The 25424-nt window shown below is 39.2% G+C and overlaps 1 protein-coding gene across 3 annotated transcripts in view; it reads left to right on the forward strand.

The window, feature by feature from the left end:
- Positions 1-25424, forward strand: part of DCC (DCC netrin 1 receptor) — a 1303205-nt gene that overhangs the window by 838711 nt on the left and 439070 nt on the right. For all 3 annotated transcript variants that reach the window (XM_027525589.1, XM_027525591.1, XM_027525590.1), the window contains exon 8: positions 22392-22548. In XM_027525589.1, the coding sequence (XP_027381390.1) occupies positions 22392-22548 (157 nt within the window). The remainder of the gene's footprint in view (positions 1-22391; positions 22549-25424) is intronic.

The following is a 25424-nucleotide window of genomic DNA, read 5'->3' on the forward strand; positions in this document are numbered from 1 at the left end:
TACTTGACTAATTGATTATGACAGGTGTCACCTAAGCTCTGCTGCTCAAGCTGGCCTGATGCTAAGACAGAGGCAGAGCAAGGAACCTCTGCTGATGAAATAGAAAAGCTATTCATGGGTATTTTTCTTATTGATTTTTCCAGTATGTGGTGTCAGTTAATTACTGAGAGCCATTCACTGAATAAATATAAGCAGTCATTATGACTGTATTTTCAATTGATTTCTCTTTCCCTACAAACATGATCAGTGATTTGTTCCTTTTGAGCCAAACAGAAATTGAACTCTCTATGGTTGTAAAATATGTGTAAGCACTAGATACGAATGTATGCCCATGAAGAGTAAAACTTGGTGTGATATGGATACAGGTGTGTTTGTGTGGGCAGAGAAGGAGCAACATACCTCATTATTGACACACTATTTGGAGAACTGCCATAGACTCGCCATGTCTCTCTTGTCGTTTTTGTTGTGTTGTTCAGTCACTTAGCATGTCTGACTCTTTCCGATCCCATGGACTGCAGCGCACCAGGCTTCCCTGTCCTTCACTATCTCCGGGAGCTCACTCAAACTCATGTCCATTGTGTCAGTGATGCCATCCAACCATCTCATCCTCTGTCATCCCCTTCTCCTCCTGCCTTCGATCTTTCCCAGCATCAGGGGCTTTTCCAATGAGTCAGCTCTTCACATCAGGTGGCCAAAGGATTGGAGTTTCAGCTTCAGCATCAGTCCTTGCAATGAATGTTCAGGGTTGGTTTACTTTGGGATTGACTGGTTTGACTTCCTTGCAGTCCACAGAACTCTTAAGAGTCTTCTCCAGCACTGCAGTTCAAAAGCACCAAGTCTCTAATAATATTAAATCCTTTGTGCATGAATGAAAAATTAATTTTTCTCAGAATATACTCTTAGGAGGAACTGAATTGATAATATCCATGATATATGTTGAATCTTGAGGTTCAAAAGGGCTATCCTGAAGACCATTAAGACATTCTGTAGTAGGCTTGGTGATCTCCTCTTTCCATGAAAAAGGTCAATACTGACCTTTCTGGAGTTTTGCATCTTGACCAACATAATAAATTGCTATAATAGTTTTCTATTTCTGCATAAAATAGTACCACAGACTTAGCAGCTTAAAATCACATGCCTCCATTACCTCACAGAATCCATGGTCAGGAGTCCAAGAACAGCTTTGTTGAGTTTTCTATTTCAGGGTCTGACCAGGGTAATTTCAGGTGCTGGTCGTGGTTGAGGTCTCATCAGAAGTTTGACTGGGGAATAGCCCATTTTCATGTTCCAGAGTTGTTGGCAGAATCTGTCTCTGTGACTATAGGAGCAAGGGCCCCATCTTCTTACTTCTCATTACCCAGTGGCAGTTCATTTCTTCAAGGCCAGCAGAAGATCTTCTCCTTTCAGTATGCTAAGACAAAGCTTGACAGAATTTTACCTAATAGTGAGAGTGGCTCGGTGATAAAGAATCTGCCTGCCAGTACAGGAGACAGAGGAGATGCAGGCTCAATCCCTTGGTCAGGAAGATCCTCTGGAGGAGGAAATGGCAACCCACTCCAGTATTCTGGCCTGGACAATCCCGTGGACAGAGGACGCTGGTGGGCTGTAGTCCATGGGGTCGCAAAGAGTCGGACACAACTCTGTGCAGGCACACAATTGTGAGAGTGAGGACTCCCTCACCTTTTGTCATATAAATTAAGGGAGTGCCTGTCTCATCAATTTTGCCATATTCTGTTGACCAGGAGTCCAACTGTGTTCAGAGGAGATGCAATTAGTTACCTGAGGTCATGTAGATCACCTTAGGGTAACATCCACCATAGTTGTTTTGCAGAGGGCTTCTGAAAGTAATAATTTAGTAATATATTTCAATAAATAATGTATCTTTAAGTTTATAAATGTATATTTCAGAACAATTTAAGCAGAGTATGACTTAATTTTAAACTGGATTATTAGTACCTTTAAAACTTGATTTAATTTATATGGGTTTGATTTTTATACAAAATCACGTAGATACTATACAGAATCAGACACATCCTTACAGGCTGCATCAGGCCCTGAAGGAGTTAACGTGTCTCTCAAACATTGTCAATTTCCTTCTTCCTCATCCATAAAATAAGACCTGTAATTTGCAAAATGAATCTGCATTCTTGAGCAGTGACTGAATGAAAAAACTGAGTATTTTAATAATTAGCTATTCAATTATCTTATGGTTGCCTACTGTTTGTAAAATCAAAAACATAATATAAAATAACATAGATCATAATATTAGTTACAGATGTCAGCTTCCTCCTTTTTTCCTGAAGAAAAGGTGTTAATGAATTACTCTAGACTGATTTCTGACATAATTGCCAGGACTGTACAATATATCATTCTACATTTCTGCCAGCAAATTAGCATCTGTGATTCATACAGTGGGAACTTACTTAGTTCTATCATATACTAAATAAACGTTGCTTAGGTTTTCAAAATAACAGGTGGCTCTATACCTTCTAGACTGAAAAGAATTTACAGTTCTGTCATTGAATTAGTGAATATTTCAAAGATGACACTAACGATATGCCTGTGGGTTCACAGCAAAATAAGGCTGCAACTCTGACAAGCTACTAAATACTGCAAATGCATCAATAATTTCCACCTAAGAAATATGACTTTTAATAATTTTAACTCCTTTTTTCTACCTAATATATATTTTTTCCTGACAAGTACACAACACTCAGCACTTAATATTCATTTTTGAATACCAGGAAGGCAGCCACAGATGGTGTCAATGCTTGTAATAGTCTCTGCGCTTGTGCATACTGGATGGTATCAACTGCAGCCACGAGCTGGGGTTTGCAGGCATTCTTTGCCACTTTATTGGTGACCTTGGGTATATTCCTGAACCTCTCATGATGCAAAATCACAGGAGAACCCACTTAAAATGCTCACTGATTTGCGCAGTACCTGACACATCGTTATCATTCAGAAAACAGTGATGAGGGGCTTCCCTGGTGCCACAGTGGTTAAGACTTCGCCTTCCAATACAGGGGTTATGGGTTTGATCCCTAGTTAGGGAGCTATGATTCCACATAGCTAGTGACCAAAAACAAACAAACAAACCAGAACATAGAAACAACAGAAGCAGTATTGTAACAAATTCAGTAAAGGCTAAAGCAATGTAAAAAAATGTGATTACACAATTTCTTATCACAATAAGCCACTGTTGGCCATTGTCTATATCATTTTGCAGCCTAAACTGTCCCCCTGGGGCTGCAACTTGTGTGGCATAAAGCAGGAGTGTGAAGGAATTCCCTGATGGTCTAATGGTTAGGACTCTGCTTTCACTGCCAGGGACCCAGATTCAGTCCCTGGAAGGGCAGCTGAGATGCCACAAGCCATGTAGTGTGCCCGGTAAAAAAGAGAGAGAGAGAGAGAAAGCAGTAGCGTGTTATTTCTAACTATGCAATTTTCTTCAGGGATCAGGAAGTTCTTTGGCCTCATTCTCCCTGAATGGAAGAGGCAGTGGGAGTTTATGTTATTATACTTGTCCTTAAAGTGAAGAAATGGAAGCAAAGGAAGATTAGTGTTTGGCCAACAGAGTGCACTGGTGAAGCTGGCATTAGTAAGCACCATCTTGTGACCTAATTCCTAGTTATATTTTCCTCTTGGGCATCTCCTTTATTTAACAGAAGCTCATAGGTGCTTCCCATGAGTCTGTCATTATTGTGTGTGCTTTGCCAGTTTTCACTTGCTTGACTTTCAAGGCGGAGTTAGGTACTGTTGTTACCATGCACCGTGAGGAAACAGGCTCAGAGAGATGAGGGTACCTGTGTGATGACATATATCTGTGACATGACAGGATTGATTGGGGTCTGGAATCTGTATTTTATTTTCGCTTGGAAGAATATTTGCTGGTGAAAAATATGAAGATGATTATATTTTTTTCTTTGATTGCATCCAAAGAGCAAATTATGTTTAAACAGGAAGAGCAGAGTTGACACATGTGTGGGTGTGCGCACACACACACACCAAGAGGTCCTAGTAAAATAGCCAGTATAACATAGATGGATTCCCCCAGAGCAATACTCATGTGGCCCTTATAGACTTAGATAGGTAACTTAAAGAAAATGACTTTTAAGAGTCATGCTGTCACTTCTTTGGGAGTTTTATGGAGGCTCTCCAGAAACACTTACAACCTAAAAAAATCTCTTGCTCAGCTGGAACAAACTTGTCATTGGAAACTATGTCTTCAAGACCACTGAAGAATTATTAGAGATATCCTCACCATCAAGTGAAGTGCCAGACATGGTCATTCACACTTCAACCCCACTTGCTCCTCAACAGTAAACTTAGATTCAAATTACACAGATAAATACAGGAGCCCTTTCTGGACTCTGTGTTTAACCACTGTCCAGTGCTGCCTTTCATTCTCAGATTGATTTGTTGATTTAGTTTGTATTTTCTCCCTAGGGATCAAAAACATATCAAATAGTGCCTAATCTCCTATCCTAAGGTCATCAGAGCTTCTACTCTGTTTAACATTGCATCAGTCACCAAGAAGGGTATGAGAATATGTGCTCCAAGAGAGAAGATAGTTATCTTGTCTAGTAGTTTTCCGTCCCCTAGAACAGACCCTGATACTTGGCAGGTGATCAGCAAAAAATATTTTAAGTGAATCAAAGATTAGATAGATTGATGAATGAATGGATACATGTATGAATGCGGTATGTACCTTTTTCTCAAGGGAGCTTTTAGTCTATGGAGACAAACTGTAATTCAGATAGATAAAAGGTTTTATGTCTTTTTATTCCTTTCAGATTGTGTGAGGAAACTTTCCACATATAAAACTATTTCAGTCTGGGTGAAACAGATTTGCTCAGTTTTAAAATATATATTAGAAAAACATATGCTAAAATCCAAATTAAACAAGCTTTTATCTGCATGGCTCAGTCTCAACCCAGATTCGTTTAGCAGAGGTGAAAATGAATTCTTTCACAGAAATTATCTTGCCATATTTCAGCATGACATTTCCGTATGGGTGGCATTTTTATGAGAGGAAGCTGTGAAGGAGAATAAGAATGGGGTGGGGGAGACTGTTGAGGGTGTCCTCATCTTAATGCCCCCCAAAATAGCAGAATGTAAAGAGATTAATAACATGCTGAATTAATAGTAAGGATTTAGAAGACAAGTTTTTATTTTCTTATCATTCCAAAAAAACAGCATGTTTTTATTTTTTAAACTGGGGGCTATTCAATTTGCTCAAAAAAAAAGGAGACAGAGTGGATATCTCAACAAGGGAGACTAATCGAGAGAGCAGAATGAATTTTTGTAAAAAGACTAATGCATGCTAAGGGGAGAGGAGGAAGGAAATGTCATTGTGTGGTGCAGTTGGGTTATTGTTTTAAGATTGAAAAGATGAGTTCTGAGGATGGAATTTCACTGAAGTGTATAAAACCAAGAAGGATATGAAATGTGGCCATTGATTTATTTAACAAATCCCAGTATCCTATACCCCAAGGATCTACTCAAAATTTAGAAGTGGTTGTTTTAACAGGAGCTATAAATATATTACATAGCAGATAATAAATTCAGAGTGCAAATGGTGCAGGAAGCTCCCTAATATGTCATTATGATAACTTATGAGATTTTTAATACATATCTCTAAATTTTACCATTGATATCATGAGGGTTAGTCAAATGCTTATATAACATGGTCCCTGGTGAACCATCCACCAGAGAGAAACCTGCCAGACTTGTTACCTAGTTACATATAGCTTCCTTTTGATGGAGTTATTATGGAGACAAATGACAACGAAAGTGCCTAGTGACTTACATTTCCTATTTTTAATGGGCTAAAAATTGTGAAATGACCTGAATACAAAAAAATTAGAAAGTAAGAGAATAAGAGTATGTAAGTATAAGTATCCTCCAAAACAACAACAATAAAACTGAATTGTGTTTCTAATCTGATATACATCAAGCAGGGCATAGACAAAAGTGAGCATGTGAAGTGAAATTCAAAATTATTTCTCATTAGCGACGTCAGAGATGGGGAAAAGCCTTAGAGAAGAAAGAAGCTGAAGTTTCTGACCAAAGTAGGTTTTACCCAGTTGCTGAAATCAAATTACCATCTCTAGAGGGCATAGTGTTTTATGTGGAAGTTCATCCTGGGTTTAGTGATCCATGACATTCTTCCCTGGACCAGCGTGGCCTGTGACATGTGAGTTTTTAGAAACATATCTTTAACCACCTGGATTTCATGGATTCCTCTGGTTATTTAGTCCTTTCATCTGAATCATTGGTATGCATATGTTCTCTTCAGTAAATTTTACTGGGTGTTTTCTTGACTTCCATCAGCCAATCCTTATACTCATCTCTACTCCCTCCTCATAGTTAACACGTTTACAAAAAGTGAGTCTTCCCATCCACAATTTTTAAAAAAAAAAAATTTTATTGGAGGCTAATTGCTTTACAATATTGTGCTGGTTTCTGCCATACATCAATATACAATCAGCCACAGGGATACATATGGCTCCTCCGTCTTGAACCTCCCTTCTGCCTCCCACCTTGTCCCACCCATCTAGGTTGTCACAGAGGTCTGGGTTGATCTCCCTGTGTCACGCAGCAAATCTGTTTTACATTTGGTCATGTATATGTTTCAATGCTATTCTCTCAATTTGTCCCACCCTCTTCTTCCCACACTTTGTCCATAAGTCTGTTCTCATGTCTGCGTCTCCATTGCTGTCTTGCAAATAGGTTCATCAGTAGCGTCTTTCTAGAGTCCATACATGTGCATTAATAAACAATATTTGTCTTTATCTTTCTGACTTACTTCACTCTGTACAATAGGCTCTAGATTCATCCACCTCATTAGGACTGACTCAAGTAAGAGTTCTTTTTTATAGCTGAGTAGTATTCCATGGACAGAGGAGACTAGTGGGCTGCCGTCTATGGGGTCGCACAGAGTCAGACACGACTGAAGCGACTTAGCAGCAGCGGCAGCAGCAGCATTCCATTGCATATATGTACCACCGTGTCTGTATCCATTCATCTGTTGATGGAGATCTAGGTTGCTTCCATGTCCTAGCTATTATAAAAAGTGCTGCGGCAAACACTGGGGTACATGCATCTCTTTCAGTTATGGTTTTCTCAGGGTATAAGCCTGGTAGTAGAATTGTTGGGTCACATGCTAGTTCTAGTCCTAGTTTTTTAAGGAATCTCCATTCCATAGTGGTTGTATCACTGTACATTCCCGCCAATAGTACAAGAACATTCCCTTTTCTCCACATCCCCTCTAGCATTTATTGTTTGTAGATTTTTTAACACCCATCCACAATTTTTAATTTTATTGCTAATTACTTTAGGGCTAATGACTTCTCGTTTTCTTACCATCCTCGATGGTGTTTCCACTCTTTCCTGAGGAAGCACACAGGACACAGTTGCCCAGGGTCCAATCACAGGCTGTAAAACCAGCGGTGATGCACACGCCCATCTCCTTACCACATAGGACAGGCAGCCTTCGTGATGCTCCAGGTCTGTGCTACCTGGGAACTCATCATGCCAGCTTGAACAAAACTGTCTTTCCATTCAGTCACTGGTAATTTTACTATTAATAGCTGTGAGCGGCTTCACAGTTTGAAAAACAATGAAACAAGGGTCTAGTTTGGAATCCAGAGCGTTACTCCGTCTGATGAAATACAGAGTGGACACAGCAAGACCGGTGCCCGGTGGAACAGACGCATCAGCATGAATCCTGTGTGCTCTGGGTGGGATGACGGTTTCTCGATTGATGGTTGCAGTCTGAGTGCTTTGGCTCTCAGGTCTGTGTTTGGAGTCTGGGTGGTGCACATCTATTTTACCCTCCTTGATTCCTCTTTCTACATGGGCTGATAAATGTTCACTCTGACCACACTGAAGAGTCCTGAAACCTAACATTGCCCTTGTTCATTTTTTTTCTTTTTTTAATTCTTCACTCGGAATGAAATGGTGTACTCCTAAAAGATAAGCATTTTTTTTTTTAATCATGTGTTTCAGCTTTTTAAAGAAACACCAGAAATAAGAGCATTAGGGCTGACCCAGCAACTGTAATTAGAGCAACAGCTCTTCCTTCCCTTTTCTAAATAAACTATTTCTACATACTGTGATTTTTTTTTTCAGATTTACAGAAAGTTATAAAAATATGGCAGAGTTCCTTTATACCTTCACCCCGTTTCTCCCACCGTTGACATCTCCCATTACCATGGTATATTTCTCAAAACTAAGAAACTGGCATTTGTACATTACTATGACATAGACTCTAGAGTTTATGTGGATTTTGCCAGTTTTTCCATTAATACTATTTTTCTGTCTCAAGATCCAGCTCAGTGTACTGCTTTCATTTAATTGTCGTGTCTCCCCAGCTCTATGATGGTTTTCTGTAATGGTTTCTGCCTTTATTTTGTTGGGGTGTTTTTTGACCTAAGGATCTTGAATGATACTGGCCAGCTATCCAGTAGACTATCTCACAATCTGGGTTTGTCTGAAGCTTCCCTCATTTAGACTGAGGTTATGAGTTTTGAGAAGAAATACCAAAGAAGAATAATGCCCTACCTATCACATAATATCAGGGCTGTGTGATCGCTACCCTTCATCACTGGGTATGATAATTTAAGTAGTAAACTAAGTTTGCTAGGGTTTTACCATGAAATTTGAATTTTTCCCTTTGCATCTACTCTTTTCTTTGGAAGCAAGTTACTAAATCTAGCTCATTTCTGCCTCTCTGCCTCTGTTTTTAATATTTACAATCACCTCTATGACTCAGATCTAGCAGAATTACATTGCATTCTCTGTTAATTCTCTAACACATAAAGAATTACTGTTCAAGGCAGTGTAGCCTCATGCTTTTATCTGGGGAGGGGTACGTCCTCTTCTGAGAGCGCAGAATGATTGCTCAGAGAGCCTTCACCAGGAAAAGTGAAGGCTTTACAGTCCCCACATTTCCCATCCCTTATCTTTACCCAGGAGACTTAAACCCGAGAAGAGACAGTTGACATATTTGAGTTATGACATAGGAGGGTGGCAGAGAGGACCAAAGATGTCTCCTCTGCTTCATCTTGTTTTGGGTTTGTTTATTTTATTTTCTAGTCATCCTTCAGTGGATTTATTTAAAATGTAATATTGTGATCTCTGTTCAGACACAGCTAGAGTAAGGAGGAATCATTCATAACCACACCTACATGCTTATTAAGAAATAGCTACAGAATCCCAAACTATATATTTGTAATATAGAAGTGTTTTAGTAAGTGTGCATGGAGCTCTGAACTCTGTAATTTTTTCCCCTCTGTCAAAGTATTTACTTGTGAACAAGTATATAATTTACTCTTAACTTTACATAACCAAAGGTGTGAGAATGATGGTTTCTTTCTCACTGAAGCTTAATGAATTTTTGTATTCCTGAAGATGAAGGTCACAGTACTTTGTATTTTTATGTTAACATCCATTATATTGAAATAATTATTTTTGGTGAAATTAGTTGTTGCTAGGAGTAAAATAGATAACTAATAAGGACTTACTGTGTAGCACAGGGAAATATATTTAATATCTTGTGATAACCTATTAATATAATAAGAATATATATATATATATATATATATGTAAAGAGAGAGGGAGAGAGAGAACCACATCACTTCACTGTATACCTGGAAGTAACACAACATTGTAAATCAACTGTATTTCAATAAAAATGTAAAAACTAAAAACAGTAGTTGCTCTGAGGAGGAGATCATAGGAATTTTCAAATATATTGAAATAAAAGTTATATACTAACATCACTGCCCCATCTTTTCAAACTTTGTTTCTTGGTTAGTTTAACTGATTTGTGACAGCTGTTTGCATACTATACAAGCCAATCCTTTGTAATATTATTAAAAATATTGTCCCAGTTTGTCCTTCGTGTTTCAGTCTCATTTATTATGCTTTTCCCTACAAAAGTTTTAGTTCCAGTACAGTCATATTTATCAAGATTTTTCTTTGATTTGTGTTCTTGTCGTTTTCTTAGAAATGCCTCCTCACTTCAATAGCCAAGAATATGAGTATATTCCCCTCTGTTTTTCTTGAGCAGCTTTCAGAATTTTTTTTTTCACATTTATTTCTGCACACGCTATTCTGGCCTGTTCTTTATGTACCCTCTTTGCAATACTGCACAGAAAGTTAAGCATCTTATCCAGGATCACACAGAGACCATGTCGCCGAGCCCTGTTTGACTCTGGTGAACCCCTGTGCTCTCATTGTTGGAGCTGTCTCTCCAGGTGGAGATTCATAAATCTTTCTAGTGTAAATTTCCATCCTAAGATTATTAAGCCTCCTGTGCAAGGACAGTATATACCTTTGCTCTCAATGTAGACAATGCTGATGTTTATTAAGATGGAAAAATAGTCACAACAGGGGCTAGTGCCACTCATCCTCCTCTTTAATTTTAGACTCTTTTACTGAATTCAAAGTACTTTATGAGCATCATCTGCTGTAGTTAATGTCTTCATGGTCATATTTAAGAAGAAGCATGTTCAGGCTACATTTTGACACTGGGGGAAAAATTCAGAGACAAGAAGTGTTATAGTAAGGTCATGTAATCAGTAGTGACCTTAGCACAGAATTCTACTGTTTTGAACCTCCTTTGAATTAGTGTATTCAGTAGTGACCCTAATTGGGCTTCCCCTGTGGCTCAGCTGGTAAAGTATCTGCCTGCAATGCAGGAGACCTGGGTTGGGAAGATCCCCTAGAGAAGGGAAAGGCTGCCCACTCCAGGATTCTGGCCTGGAGATTTCCATGGACTGTATAGTCCAGTATTCTGGGCTGGAGATTTCCATGGACTCTATAGTCCATGGGGTTGCAAAGAGCTGGGCACGACTGAGGGACCTTCACTTTTACTTTCTTTCTAATTCTGAACTTTTTCTGTATCATGTTTCTTTTTTATTAATTTGAAAATTTACTTTTTAATTTAGTTTTGGCTATGTTGGGTCTTCATTGCTGCGTGTGGGCTTTCTCTAGTTGCGGGGAGTGAGGGCTACTCTCTGGTTACTGTGCCTGGAATTCGTATTGCAGCGGCATCTCTTGTTGCAGAGCACAAGGTCTAGGGCGCACAGGCTTCAGCAGTTGTGGCTCATGCGCTTCATTAGTTGTGCTGCCTGGGCTTAGTGGCCCCACGACATGTGGAATCTTGCCAAACGAAGGCTGGAAGCCATCCCCTACACCGGCAGGTGAATTCTTCACCACTGGACCATCAGGGAAGGCTGTCATTGGGTTCCAAATTCAGTCTCAAATTTGGATGAGTCACTTTCAAAGGAAAAAGGGGGGGAAGAGAGAAGTTTCTTAAAAAGTAGAAAAAAGAAGAGAGAGAAGAGACAGAGATAGAAGTTATTGTTACTTCCTAGGATGATGAAACCTTAGTAACAGCAACTTTAGGGATTAACCCATTTGCACGCTTGCCCAGCTACTAACTGGTGGAGAATATAGGCTGTCTCCTAATTGCAATCCCAAGACTTTTTTTTTTACTTTACTTCTGAAAAAAAATGGCATCCATCCTTTCTCTTACTTGATGCTGGTGAACATGTGAACACAGGTCAAGCACATACTGAGTTGGCCGGAAAGTTTGTTCAGGTTTTTCTTCAAGATGGTGTGAAAAACTTGACCCAACATTTTGGCCAACCTGGTATTTTGCTTTAGCTTGTGTAGTAGCCAGGAGTCAAACTTAAAATAGATATTTTTATTATGGTGAATGAATACCTGTATCTTATGTTTCAGAATTTTGCATGCCTTTTGTTATTCTTGAATTATTGGATAAATTTACCAACTATAATTCTAACTGATATGGGTCTTTAAGTAAAGCAACACATTGAATGATTGAAAAAAAAAATACTAACAAGACTTTTTAAAAGATCTACCGTTTCTGTAAGAATTAATATTGTTCTATTTAGAGTGACCAAGGAGAATACCAGCATTTAATGCATATCCACAATTTATGATTATGTAAAATTACTTAATCAGTAATCTCTAGGGATTATTTCTTTTGTTTTTTTTACTTAATGGATTTGGAGAATGAATGTTACATTCAGGCCAATAAGCTTCTTTTTTGGTTTACAGCTTTATTCCCATTTCCCTCACTTTTCTTTTGAAAAGAAAAAAGAATGAGCATACAGGAGTAATCACTTCACCGTGGTTGCAATTTCTCCACACCCACTATCTTACTTCCTAGAGATAGGATTAAAATTAAAAAAAAAAAAAAAAAAAAGAATGGACCTAGTACATAGGTTTAGAAGGACACATTCAAATAAGGACCTACTGTATAGCACTGGAAACTACCCAATGCTCTGTAGTGACCTATATGGGAAAAGAATCAAAAAACGACTGGAGATATACATATATATCTGATTCACTTTGCTGTACACCGGAAACTAACACAACACTGCAAATTAACTATGTTCCAATAATTTTTTTCTTTTTAACAAGAGGGAGAGATCTAAGGAAACATCATTCATGCCCACACTCTGCTCCCTGTTGTTTTGTGGTGGCTTTATAGCAGTGAGATAAGGCTCTACATGTATAAACTTGATTGAAATAAGTATTAATTTATCTTTGCTGCATGTCCTCCGTTATTCTTTTTTGTTTTTATTTCCCTTTGTTCTGGTACCTATAAAATTCCAAGGTGAGTAGATAGAGGTTAGAGCCAAGTATGTGGCACCAAGATGCTCAGTAACCCTCCATGTCCTGCAGTTCCCCAGCCTTCCGTGTCCCCACACCCACTCTCATCCTGTCCATAGGAGACAAACCATCTGGCAAACCTTTCTGTCTGAAATTCTGATTCTCAAAAACACTTCATAACGTTGAAAGTAGCTGTCCTGGCAATGAGCATTTCCACTGCTACTCTTACACAGCACCCTTAAATATAACCTAAAGATCTATTTTAAATCCAATGGACTGAGTTGAACGTTTGCCATCAGTAGAACTCAGTGAACCATCAAATGTAATTGGAGTTTTGTGTTTTGTTTTTTTCCCTTGTTATTTGGTATTCTGAAACAGTAAAAGCAGTTGTTAAAAGTACCTGCAGTACTAAAGAGAGTAACTTAAACCATTAGTTCTTATTTAATTTGCATTACCTTCGATTTGAAAAGACCCTGGTGCTGGGAAAGATTGAAGGCAGGAGGAAAAGGGGACGACAGAGGATGAGATGGTTGGATAGCATCACTGACTTGATGGACATGAGTTTGAGTAAACTCCGGGAGTTGGTGATGGACAGGGAGGCCTGGAGTGCTGCAGCCCACGGGGTTGCAAAGAGTCAGACATGACTGAGCAACTGAACTGAACTGACTGACCTTCAATTTGGGCTTCCCTTGTGGCTCAGCTGCTTAAGAATCCACCTGCAATGCGTGAGACCTGAGTTCGATCCCTGGGTTGGGGAGGTCCCCTGGAGAAGGGAAAGGCTACCCACTCCAGTATTCTGGCCTGGAGAATTCCATGGACTGTATAAGTCCATGGGGTTGCAAAGAATCGGACATGACTAAGTGACTTTCTTTTTTTTTTTTCTTTTAATTTAATTTTATTTTTTACTAAGTGACTTTCACCTTCAATTTACATTTCCTTTAGTTTCTTACTGGAAAAATTCAGTTACTTAACAAAAAATATTTAAATGCTCTAGCTCTGAGCTTTTTTTTTCCTTAGCAACTGAACCTGTCTGCTGTTTTCATTGATTGTGTCTTATTACCAAAGGAAACTGCATGGAAAAGCACTGCTTCTTAAAGCCTGCCACGCTGATTTGTATCTTTAGATGTATCTGAGGTGTGTTCTCTGGATGTTCTCCGTGGCTGGAGAAGAGGGTTATAGGGCAGCTGGGTCAAAGCACTATATGGTTGGAATGAGGTGAGTGATAGTAAAGTCCCATGAAGGTTGGAAGGAGCGGTGTTGCATGTCAGTCTTTATCCCTCGAGGAAGCTCTGATGAAGGGAAATGATTGAAATGGCATGTTTGGGGTCCCTAGGCATGGAGAAAGGATAAACAACGCCTAGGAATTCAATGACATCAACTCAATGGAAAGCCTGGAAACAAAGGGAGCTGGGGGTTGGATAGAAGCCTAGCTTTCCAGCAGTTGGTGAAAGGGCCTAGGGAGAGACATTGATGGGAGAGATGATTACAAATGCCTCATGAAGCCCTGGAGCCACTGCTCCAAGATGAAAAGGGTACCATGATTAGTAAGAAAATCCAGGGAAGGAAAAAAGACCTGAAATGAAGCAAATTCTTACAGGAGGGGACATGTGGGATGATAAAAAGGGAAATCAAAGGATGATTTTTTTTTCCCCCTCTGTTACCTGGTAAAGGAAAAAGGGAGAGAGATTGAGGGACCAAGTTCTGTCCTTGGATATAGAAAGCACTCCTGTCCCCACATCACTTGACCTATCAGAGCCCAGATCGTTCTTAGAGCCTTTCTAGTAGGATTTCTAGATTTCTAGACAGACAACTTGACACTGGGCCAGCCAAAACAGACTTTTTGCTCCCCGCATCTGAAGATAGAGAAATTTAAAACCACTGTTTATTGAATACAAAGTATAGACTTGGGACTGTGCTGCCCTTAAAATCCATCTCTCAATATCACTTAACCCTGTGTATTAAATGTTTTGGATCAGTTTTTAAATGTGGAAAATAAGCTTTAGAGAAGATAAATAACTTCCTATTTCAGATAAATTAAAAAAAAAAAAAAACAGAAAAATACAAGTCACATAGTCACAAAGCTTCAGAGCAGAGATCTGACATCTATTTAATCATGGTTTTCTAGTCACAACCATTTGTTTACATAAATAATGGATTGATCACCTCCCAAAACTGCCTGTGGCCCTTCCTGCATTTTGGATAAACTCTTTAAAAGGTATTTTCCTAATTAAACAAAGGGAAAAGAAAGAAAGCATTAAAAGCATACAATGTATGCGTTTACATATATACAGCTTTGACTAAAAATATTCATTCACAAAGGTGCTGGTTGACCAGTTCACCAGATATTGTTTTTTCTTCTCTTTTTGTCTTTTGAAAAGATTTTAAGTTCTGAGAGATGTAGTTCCCTCTGCTGAGACGATAACACTTTCCAGAATTTGTTTTTCTTCTTATCTCTCTGTGTGGCCATAGGTAATTCTTCTTAGCATACTACTTTGGTCTGGCAATTCTCTTTGATGTACAGTCCTGGGATAAGCATCACATTTCTTATAATAGATCCCCAGATCAGGACAAACCAGCTTTCTTGGCTTCTTTTCTGCTTCTTAATGAAAGTGTTATCACTCTTGGAGATATTCCCACATAAACATAACTTTTACAATTGTTTGGTACATCATTGGATTTCAGAAAGATTTTTCCCCGCTCCATTTGATCCAAAATGAAGTATTTTCATCCCTAACCTGCATTCCCTAGAAACTGTCCTCTGAGCTCAGCTTTTCACTCCACTTTATGATTTGTTTGTTGTTCTTGTTGAGTCACTAATTTGTGCCCAGGTTGTTTGAGACCCCAGTGGACTAGCCTGCCAGTCTCCTTCTGTCCGTGATATTTCCCAGGCAAGAATACTAGAGCGGGTTGCCATTTCCTTCTCCAGGGAAGCTTCCCAACCCAGGGATTAAGTCTGCATCTCCTGCATTGACACGTGGGTTCTTTACCGTGAGCCACCAGGGAAGCCCTGATAATTTATTGGCAGAGCAATAATGAATAACATAACCAGTTTGCAGTGATAGCTCAGTCCCCTGCCTGTACCTAATCTCAAATACCCATTTTTCATGGTGGTATAAATGAAGTAATCTAGTCAAGTCTAAACATTGTAATTTCACAAATTTGTAAAGCCTTTCATTTAGCTAATATTGCAGGATGCATTGGATGCCTAGGATATGACCAAATACACTGCAGTTTAGATTTGGAGATTAAACTGTGGTGAATGGTTTAGACCTGGTTCCTACTCTCACCAAGCATCTTTAGGATAGGATGCCAAAGCATGAATAGACCACCGCAGTGCAGTGGAGGAAGTGTCCTGCTGCTGCTGCTAAGTCGCTTCAGTCATGTCCAACTCTGTGCGACCCCATAGACGGCAGCCCACCAGGCTCCCCCGTCCCTGGGATTCTCCAGACAAGAACACTGGAGTGGGTTGCCATTCCTTCTCCAAAGCATGAAAGTGAAAAGTGAACGTGAAGTCGTTCAGTAGTGCTCGACTCTTAGCGACCCCATGGACTGCAGCCTACCAGGCTCCTCTGTCCATGGGATTTTCCAGGCTAGAGTACCGGAGTGGGGTGCCATTGCCTTCTCCGAGGAAGTGTCCTGAGGGGATGCTTATTCTCATCTTGTGGAAGCTCAGTAGAGGCACCTAAGCCAGGATGGGGATCAGTGAGGTGACTCCTAGGCTGAACTCTGAAGAAGCCAGGTCAGAGCCGTGAAGCAGTTGGGAAGAGGAAGGCCATCCACCTCAAGTTCAGCACATGGAGGTAGCAGAGGTGAGAGCCCCAGGTTTTCATGGGACCCAGAAAATTCAGCTTGGAGAGCTGAGAGGCAGCAGGGAGCCAGCCTGCAACCCCAAGGCCTTTTGAAACACCTCAAGGCTAGCTCTTGCACCCTAGAGACCTTCATCTTTATCAGGCTTACTATAAAAGGCAACTGCAGAAGTAGCCTGGGATGGAAGGCACATGTTGGAGGTGGGAGGAGATGGGTCCTTGAGGGAAAAGGAGGGGCAGGGAGATTCCCAGGCTGGCCTTCCTCTCTGGAATCTGGAAATAGATTGAAACAGGTCTTCTTCACCTCTTCCTTTGCACATCTTCTTCCCTCTGTGGATATCAAGTCAGTTTATGACTGAATGCATCCATTGATTTATCAAAGAAAATTCCAACATGTATCCTTCAATTCTATAGCACTATTTCTATGGACAGTTTATAGATTGATCAATTAAATAGGTTTCTGGGAAAAGATTAGAAATGTTTAGTGGAAAAGTGTGGTCTGATTTCTGAACAATCACCCTGACAAAAAATTTAGAATGGAAATTGTTTGTAAGTAAGAGACGGCCTCAAACTTTATAATTGTCTTACATTTTATATACCGTATGTCTTCAAATTAGTTCCCTCTTCCTTTAAGACAGAATTCATGGTTTAAAAATAATTCTTCACTCCAAGCATAACAATAGGAAATTATATATATTTAATAAATGTTGGTGACTTATGTTTGGATACTAACCCAATATAAATTATTTTATGTAAAGACTTAGATTTAATGAAATATTGTAGAGTTGATTAATTGTTCTCAAGTATTAACTTAAGTGAAAAATGACTTAAGATCACTATTTTTAATTCACATTTCATAGCTTTACTAAAATTCTTAATACACTAGCTCAAAAGCCATGATTCTTTGAATTTTGAAAATAACATGAAACTTTAGAAGAAAATGTTATATATGGAATTTAGAAAGATGGTAACAATAACCCGGTGTACGAGACAGCAAAAGAGACACTGATGTATAGAACAGTCTTATGGACTCTGTGGGAGAGGGAGAGGGTGGGAAGATGTGGGAGAATGGCAGTGAAACATGTAAAATATCATGTAGGAAACGAGTTGCCAGTCCAGGTTCGATGCATGATGCTGGATGCTTGGGGCTGGTGCACTGGGACGGCCCAGAGGGATGGTATGGGGAGGGAGGAGGGAGGAGGGTTCGGGATGGGGAACACATGTATACCTGTGGCGGATTCATTTTGATATTTGGCAAAACTAATACAATTATGTAAAGTTTAAAAATAAAATAAAATTGGAAGAATAAAAAAAAAAAAAGAAAATGTTAGTCTTTGTCATTTTCAATTATATATGTACAAGATTTTTTTGGTAAGCTTGTGAAATTACTTTGTGAACTATAAAAACTGCAAACCAAAGTTGAAATGTTACCTACTTCTCCATTTAGAGAACTAAATAGATGTTTGCCCTTAGCACAGTTAGATGATCCTATCATTTTACTAATGTTCTCTATTTATATTTTATTTTTAAAAAATATCAAGTTAATAAAGAAACACAGCAAATAACATATCTGGTTGAGCTGCATTTATGATGTTTTAGTTTATGACATGTGGAGTAACAGGGAAGTGAGCCTGTTTAATGCAAATTAAATATTTGTGTGTTTTTATGAATATATATTATCATCTTTCATATCTCTTACAGAGTTTGCAGGTTGAGCACTGAGAATAAGCTTGGGGAAAAATTAATGTCCATAAACACTGTATATTAAAAATCTGATGGAAAAATGTCTTTGGTATATAGAAGGGAATGTAGCCTTACAGAAAAATTAACCCAATATTGTAATTGTTATCAATGCTATTGCAATGACCTCACAAAAATGTTAGTTAATAATTTAGGTTTTAAACCTGTTCTTTAGATTTATATTATCCTCTGAAATCATCTCCTTTTTTGGATTTTGCTATGATAAATTTTTTTTAAAAGATCCTTTAATAAAAGAAAGAAGACTAGGTTACAGTGTGGCAAATTCGCCTTTCTTCTCCATGACAACAGATAAAGAAGCTGTAACCATGACAACAGTAATGGGCCAGGGAGATTAGGGGCAGACTGCAGATTAGGCCTCCAAGAGCAAAGAAAAGAAGTCCTGATTGGCTCTTTATTGAGACCTTATGTGAAGACAAGTTACTGTTGAGAGAAAGCATGGAGGATTAGCAAGAACAAAATGATTGCCCCTGTATAAAGTAAGAAGTCTTTCCTTTGTTAAAAATGTGTCCGTTCCTTTTTATATAACAACTGTTGAAATTGAGGTAAAGAGTCCATGATTAATTTTAGTCTGATCTTGATTTGATAAATCAAGTCTAAACTAACTGTGTAAGAAGATACTTTGGAAGCCTGGAGTAAAAAGCATCTCAGTGAACCCCCCACAGATCCTCGCCCCACCTAGCAGTTTCCTTCTTGGCAGCCCCTGAAGGGTGGAGAAACCAGCTCATTTTTGATGTGGTACCCCCATAAGCAGAGTGCTCTTGGGGAAGAAAGATTTGAAAATTTATCTCCTATTATTTTAAAGCTTATCTTTTTGACTTCTTGAAAATTCTCAAAAGATTTTTCCAAGTCATCATTGTTTACATTTTGTTTAAAAAACTTATTTTTTGTAAATAAAGTCTTAAAAAGATTCCATATTCTTTAAACTGATGAGATGTATAGGTATTACCTTTGAGAAAATGTACTGTCTATGATTTCACATGATGCCTTGATAATGGGGTATTCATTATTTTTGAAGTGATAAATTTATAGACATGAGAGTGTTTGGTCAAATGATGTGAATATTTTTTCATTTTAAAGCCTTTTGCCAAATTGAATTCTAAAGAGACTGTATTGTTACCGACTTCAGCTGACAGCATAGAGCTTGCCCATACCCTGACTACTACTACATATGAACATTCTTTAAAGTCTTGCTACCCTGACAGATTTTTAATAGACTTTATTCTGACTTTTAGATTTTATTTAAATGTGCATTTCTTTTATTATTTGTCAGGTTGAATCTTGTTTTTAGTAAAATTATTCATTATTTGATTTTCAGACATTCATGTTTATGATAGATATTAACTGTATGTCTGTTAGCTATTCTACAAATACTATGAGTCAGTCTTTACAGAGGAAACACACCTATAGTAAGTCAAGAAGAAAGGAGGATTTAAGTGAATGAAGTGGACTTGTTTAAGTGGGAACTACCTGTGCCGCAGCCCTGGGGAACCGCAAGTGGTTCAGCCTGGAGAAAGCAAGCATGATCAGTATCAGCATCAAAATGCAGTGTGCATCCAGGCGAGCCCCACGAGAAGAGTGGCCTCATCTCCTCCTCCCTAGGAGGGCTGCAGAGGATAGGTGCTTGCTAAATATTTGCCTAGGGAGTAGAGCTAATGTGAACATGAGCAAGTCTCTGCCCAAAGCTGTTATTTTTCTGGCAACAGAACACGTGAGGCTATTGTGCGGGAAGGCGAATGCTCTGGAATTACACTCAGCTTACAGTGGAGGAAGTAGATAGATAAACTCCCCAGTGTGTGTCTCCAAAGGCCTGTGCAGCCTTGGCTCCCAGAGTCCCCAGGGAGGGTGCTCTTCAGGCACCCTCAGTGGCAATCCGCCAGGGAGCTCCCTCTTTCCAGCCTTCCCTCCTGGCCCTGTTTCCTTCCGGACTCCTCACGGGTCTTTCCTGGGATCACCGTCCAAATAAAGCGTGCGCACTTAGGACCTCTGTGCGAGGGAAGGCAAACCAAGAAAAACGACAGACAGGAGCAAGGCCGGCCGGCAGACTGAGAAGCTTGAGTTTCTCTGAGGTAACGAGTAAGCACAGAGGAGAAAGATGAGAGAGTGATGAGCCGGTGTGTCTTCATACAAGTTGATGCTGGTCGCCGTACAGAGAATGAATTCGAGGCGGGGAGCTGGAAGACCGTTGTGGCAAGTCTGGTGAGAGAGAATGACAGTGTGGAGAGAAGCCGAGATGGGATAGATTAGAGGTAGCAGGCGTCTCCATGAAGGGGAATCCTCGCAGGGGCGAGTGAGGCGAAGTCAGGAAGAGGGGATACGTGTCTAGGGTTGTAGGCTACAGATCTGAGAAGACGTGTAGACACAACTAGGTCAAGCGGCCCTGGAGGAGAAGCAGGCTGAGGGGGAAGTGATAAATTCACTTCAGCCTGAGAGTTTGAGCTGTCCACGGTGTGCGGAAGCAAAGGTTTTTGTCAAGGAGCTTAACGCCCGTATTTGTAAGAGAGATGCTCCCTACCCTGGCGTCCCTCTGTCCCCTCCCCTTATTACTCCATCATAAAAGATTGACTGGCTCACCACCAGTCTTCCACTCCTGTCAAATACGGTGCTGATCAAGAAAGCACGGGGGGAATCGTATCTGCAAAGAAGCTGGCTAAGAATCTGCGCAGCTAGAAATAACTGAAAGCTTTTTGCAGCTCTTGAAAACCTCTCTTTCTAACTGTATTGTAAACTGGTTAAGTTTCCAGGACCGTTGGGAAATAAGAGAACCCCCTGCCTCCCCAAATGGATTTTCCAGTGAACAGGAGTTTAGTTCACAGCAGGAATGCCCATTCAGCTAGCCTCTGGAGAAAGTAAATGCAAGAATGGAGACTAACTTCAGTAAGAATTAGAGAAAATGGCCCACCAAAGCCAGTTGGAAGATTAAATGTAGACAAATGGGTACTTGTGCTTTGGGGCCAGAAATCACCTGTCAAAATGAACTATATGTTCCTTAGACTTGGGGACTTGAACAAATCAGAAGAAAATGGAAATATCCAGCAAATATTAATTATGAATTCACAAACACATACACACACACAAGCACACTCTCATTTAACTGCAAACATCTGTTAAAGATTATAAATGCCCCTAAAGTATTTGATAACCCAGTTTTCCACCTGTGGATGATTCAGTTATTCCTATGAATAACAGTCATTGAATTTGGATTTAAATATGGTGATACTCAACAAGTATGGTACAGTGGTAATTCTTGATGTCCAGTGGAATTTTCAGTCTTTCCTTCTATTAGCATTGCTAGTAGAATTGCTTCTATTTATATCTTTCAACATTTGGTTTGCTACTTTTAATTTCATGTGCTCATTGTAAACAGTAAAACAAGGTCCTTCACATTGTATCTAGAATGATGTAAACGGGCAGTCAGAGTGGAATAAGATTTTATAGTAACTGCTTGGTTACCTAAAGCATGTATCAGTACTTGGAAGAAATTCCCTGGTAGGCCAGTGGTTAGGACTCAGTGCTGCTGGTGCCTGGGTTCAATCCCTGGTTGATGGACTAAAATCCCACAAGCCACAGGATGCAGCCAAAACAAAAAATACCTGTAGTAAGTCTATATTCCCTGTTTCATGCTGAAACCGAACATTTTTGCTTATGGTCATGAATCCCTTTAGCAGTAGAAACTGGCCATATACGATAGAATCGTGTTATTAGTTTGCCAATATTTTATGAACTCCAAGAAATCCTAATACTTTTTTTTTTATTGAGATATAGTTGGTTTGCAATATTGTGTTAGTTGCAGTTGTACAGCAACGTGATTTGGATATATATTTTTTTCTGAAATACATGTGTGAGTGTTATATATATGTATGTATTTTTTTCCCATATGGGTTACTAAAAAAAACTTCAGTATAGTTCCCCATGCTACACAGTAGGTCCTTGTTGGTTATCTGTGTTATATATAGTAGTGGGGGAGGGATCATTTAGGAGTTTGAAATTAACATATACCCTCTAATACACCTTCAATTCCACTGTTGTGCCTTTGGTTTCTCTTTCCTTCCTTCCTTTAGAATGGATGGGAACGCACCATTCCGCATTTGCTGCCGGGCTTTCCTTGCCTTCCTGCACGTTTCCTGCCCATGTCCCCCTCACTTCTGACAGCCTTCTCTCCTTCCTTCGTAGCCATCCTGAGCTCCAGTGTCCTCCCATCCGCTCCCAGAGACGTGGTCCCTGTCCTGGTCTCTAGTCGGTTTGTCCGTCTCAGCTGGCGCCCACCTGCAGAAGCAAAAGGGAACATTCAGACTTTCACGGTCTTCTACTCCAGGGAAGGTGACAACAGGTAGGTGCAATCAAGAAATTCAGCTTAACCCCCCACGTCTTTCAATGTAGACTGTGTGGTGATGGTGGCCAGAGGTCTTGAGCAGGACTTTGGAGACCGTGAGGAAGTTCTGCCCCCTGCCTTTCACTCGTTATTCAGTGGAGATAATTGAGTTGCTTGTGTGGTTTTTTTAAAGCAGGATTGTGTACAGAAGCAAATTCAGGGTTTTTTTTTTTTTAATTTTTTATTTTCAGTACATTGAATCTACTCAAAAACATTCTAAAAATGTACAACTTTTCCTTTTAAACAAAATATAGTAAAACATTTTTTTAAAACCCAAATAGAATATTTGACATTTACAATTCAAAATCAAAGTAGCAGAATATTAAATATTTACAAAACTGTATCTTTTAAAGATATGTATAACGTTACATGCAATTGAGTTGGCATAAAAGAATGGCTCAAAAATGGGAGATTTCCCCTCGTTCCTAAAAAGAAAATACATCCAGTAGAAGCTGTGTACACGAGTTTTTAGTTTCAGTACCAAGGCCTCTCTTTCTGCATCTAAGAACTTTAGATGTGTGAGGGGCTTCTTATAACAGCAGGGTGGGGTGTCCGGTGCAAATTCAATTATTTATAAAAAAACTTCTTTGAAAAAAAGACAAGCATGTAAATATATACTATCAGGCTTTGGTTAAGTCTCCTTGATTTTCAAAGTGTTAAACAGAATTCTGAATTCTTAATTAAGAATTAAGCTACGTATTAATAGAATCAAATGTGGGAGAACCAGTGTGGTGAGGTTGCAGTTTCATCTCTGTCAATGACATGAGGCGATCTCCAGAAAACCACATAACTTCTCTGAGCCTCATTTCATTCTTAAGTAAAGAGAATCTAGTAGTACTTACCTTAAAAGTTTTTGTTATGATTAAATTAGGTTGCAATTATAAAAGTCACTCAAGAGCAAGAGTCTTTAATATTATTGTCTAGGCAAAGTTAAGTTCAGTTCAGTCTCTCAGTCGTGTCCGACTCTTTGTGACCCCATGGACTGCAGCACGCCAGGCCTCCCTGTCCATCACCAACTCCTGGAGTTCACTCAAACTCATGTCCATTGAGTCGGTGATGCCATCCAACCATCTCATCCTCTGTTGTCCCCTTCTCCTCCCGCCTTCGATCTTTCCCAGCGTCAGGGTCTTTTCCAATGAGTCAGCTCTTTGTATCAGGTGGCCAAAGTATTGGAGTTTCAGCTTCAGCATCAGTCCTTCCAAAGAGTATTCCGGACTGATTTCCTTTAGGATAGACAAAAAGTTTTTGTTATGATTAAATTAGGTTGAAGTTATAAAAGTCACTCAAGGTAAGAGTCTTTAATATTATTGTCTAGGCAAAAGCACGCCGTATACGTCTGATTTCAAGATTACAAGCTGCTGTTGCTTTTGACTTACTTGTTGTTTTATTTTGTTTTCTGGGTTTTTTTTTCCTTCCTTAAAGTGTTTCATGATTTTAAGGCTTTGAAGTTTGATTTGTAAGTCTGTAATAGATGTTGCTTAAGTTCCAATCTATAAGAATATACTGTATATAATATCTCATTTCTTTAAATTCATTACGCTTATTTTATAATCTACATTAACCTTTCTTATATCTGCAGTCTGTGTGTCTGATTCAGCAATATGTTTCTTCTGACTCTTCTTCATGGGAGCTTATTTTTCTTCCCATGTTTGGGCTATTCTTGAATTCTATTGGGCGATTGTGAACTCTAGTCCTTAGAAATTTGTCTGAGGGAATTTTTGAGGCCCAGATTTAAAAAGTACATTCTCCTGGGAAGATTTGCTTTCCCAAAATGAGTCCATATTAAACCAAGTTTTTGTTAAGATGCATTTGGTCCATGCAGGCCTCATGTGCTTAGTCCCTAACCCCATGGACTGTAGCCCGCCAGGCTCCTCTGTCCATGGGATTCTCCAGGCAAGAATACTGGCGTGGGTTGCCATGTTCTCCTCCAGGGAATCTTCCCGACCCAGGGACTGAGCCCAGCTCTCCCACACTGCAGGAGGCTTCTTTACCCACGGAGCCACCAGGGAGGCAGGTCGCATACTGATATTTCATTAGTTATCAGAAAGCCCATTAAGTATTTGTTTTTCTACCATTTTTAACATATCAACTTAAGTGGGTAAATGCAGACTTGTGTTAAGCAATTTTAAGAGGGTTTATTATTTTTTCCTGTTCCAACTAAGTTAAAACTGACACTGGGATATAATTTCATTTCATTTTCATTTTCCACTGAAGCTTGCCTTTTTTCAGGATCCTGGCTATATGCAGGGTTCTCTAATAAGACCTTATAGCCTACTTTAACGGCAAACTTTGTTTCTTATTCTCTTTTCCTGTTAGTTTCTAAAATTTATAGGTCTAGACTTCTATTGATGGGCAAGTACCCTAAGTTAAAGAGTCATCCTGCAAGTCTGCTTTCCCACTATAATTCTCTTATTTTGCTGCCGGCATATTCATGGGTAATTTTTTTTTGTAAAATAGATTTTGAATAATTTACCCAGCATTTTTTCACATACTATCCAGCTAGCCATATTGCTTGAAATGGAGTTTTGTTATATTTATCAAATGCCCATATGATTGGTATCATTATTATGTATCATTAATTACTGGCATTTGAACAGGTATATTTGCATTTAAGCATGTTCAATGTTTGGAACTTTTATTAAAGATTAAAGCATAAAGCCATTCTGTAAATATCTCACTTAGAATGAGTCAGAAAGCTAGGGAGTTCCCATTCCATTTTTAAAGCATTTTGTAATTTTCTCTCCTCATTATATTTGTTTTTTTTTTAATATTGCCAATTAAAGATGATTAAAAGAGGAACATGTAAAAGCTGAATTTACATCAGAGAAACATTA

Source organism: Bos indicus x Bos taurus, chromosome 24, assembly GCF_003369695.1.
Source record: "Bos indicus x Bos taurus breed Angus x Brahman F1 hybrid chromosome 24, Bos_hybrid_MaternalHap_v2.0, whole genome shotgun sequence".
Classification (NCBI taxonomy): domain Eukaryota; kingdom Metazoa; phylum Chordata; class Mammalia; order Artiodactyla; family Bovidae; genus Bos; species Bos indicus x Bos taurus.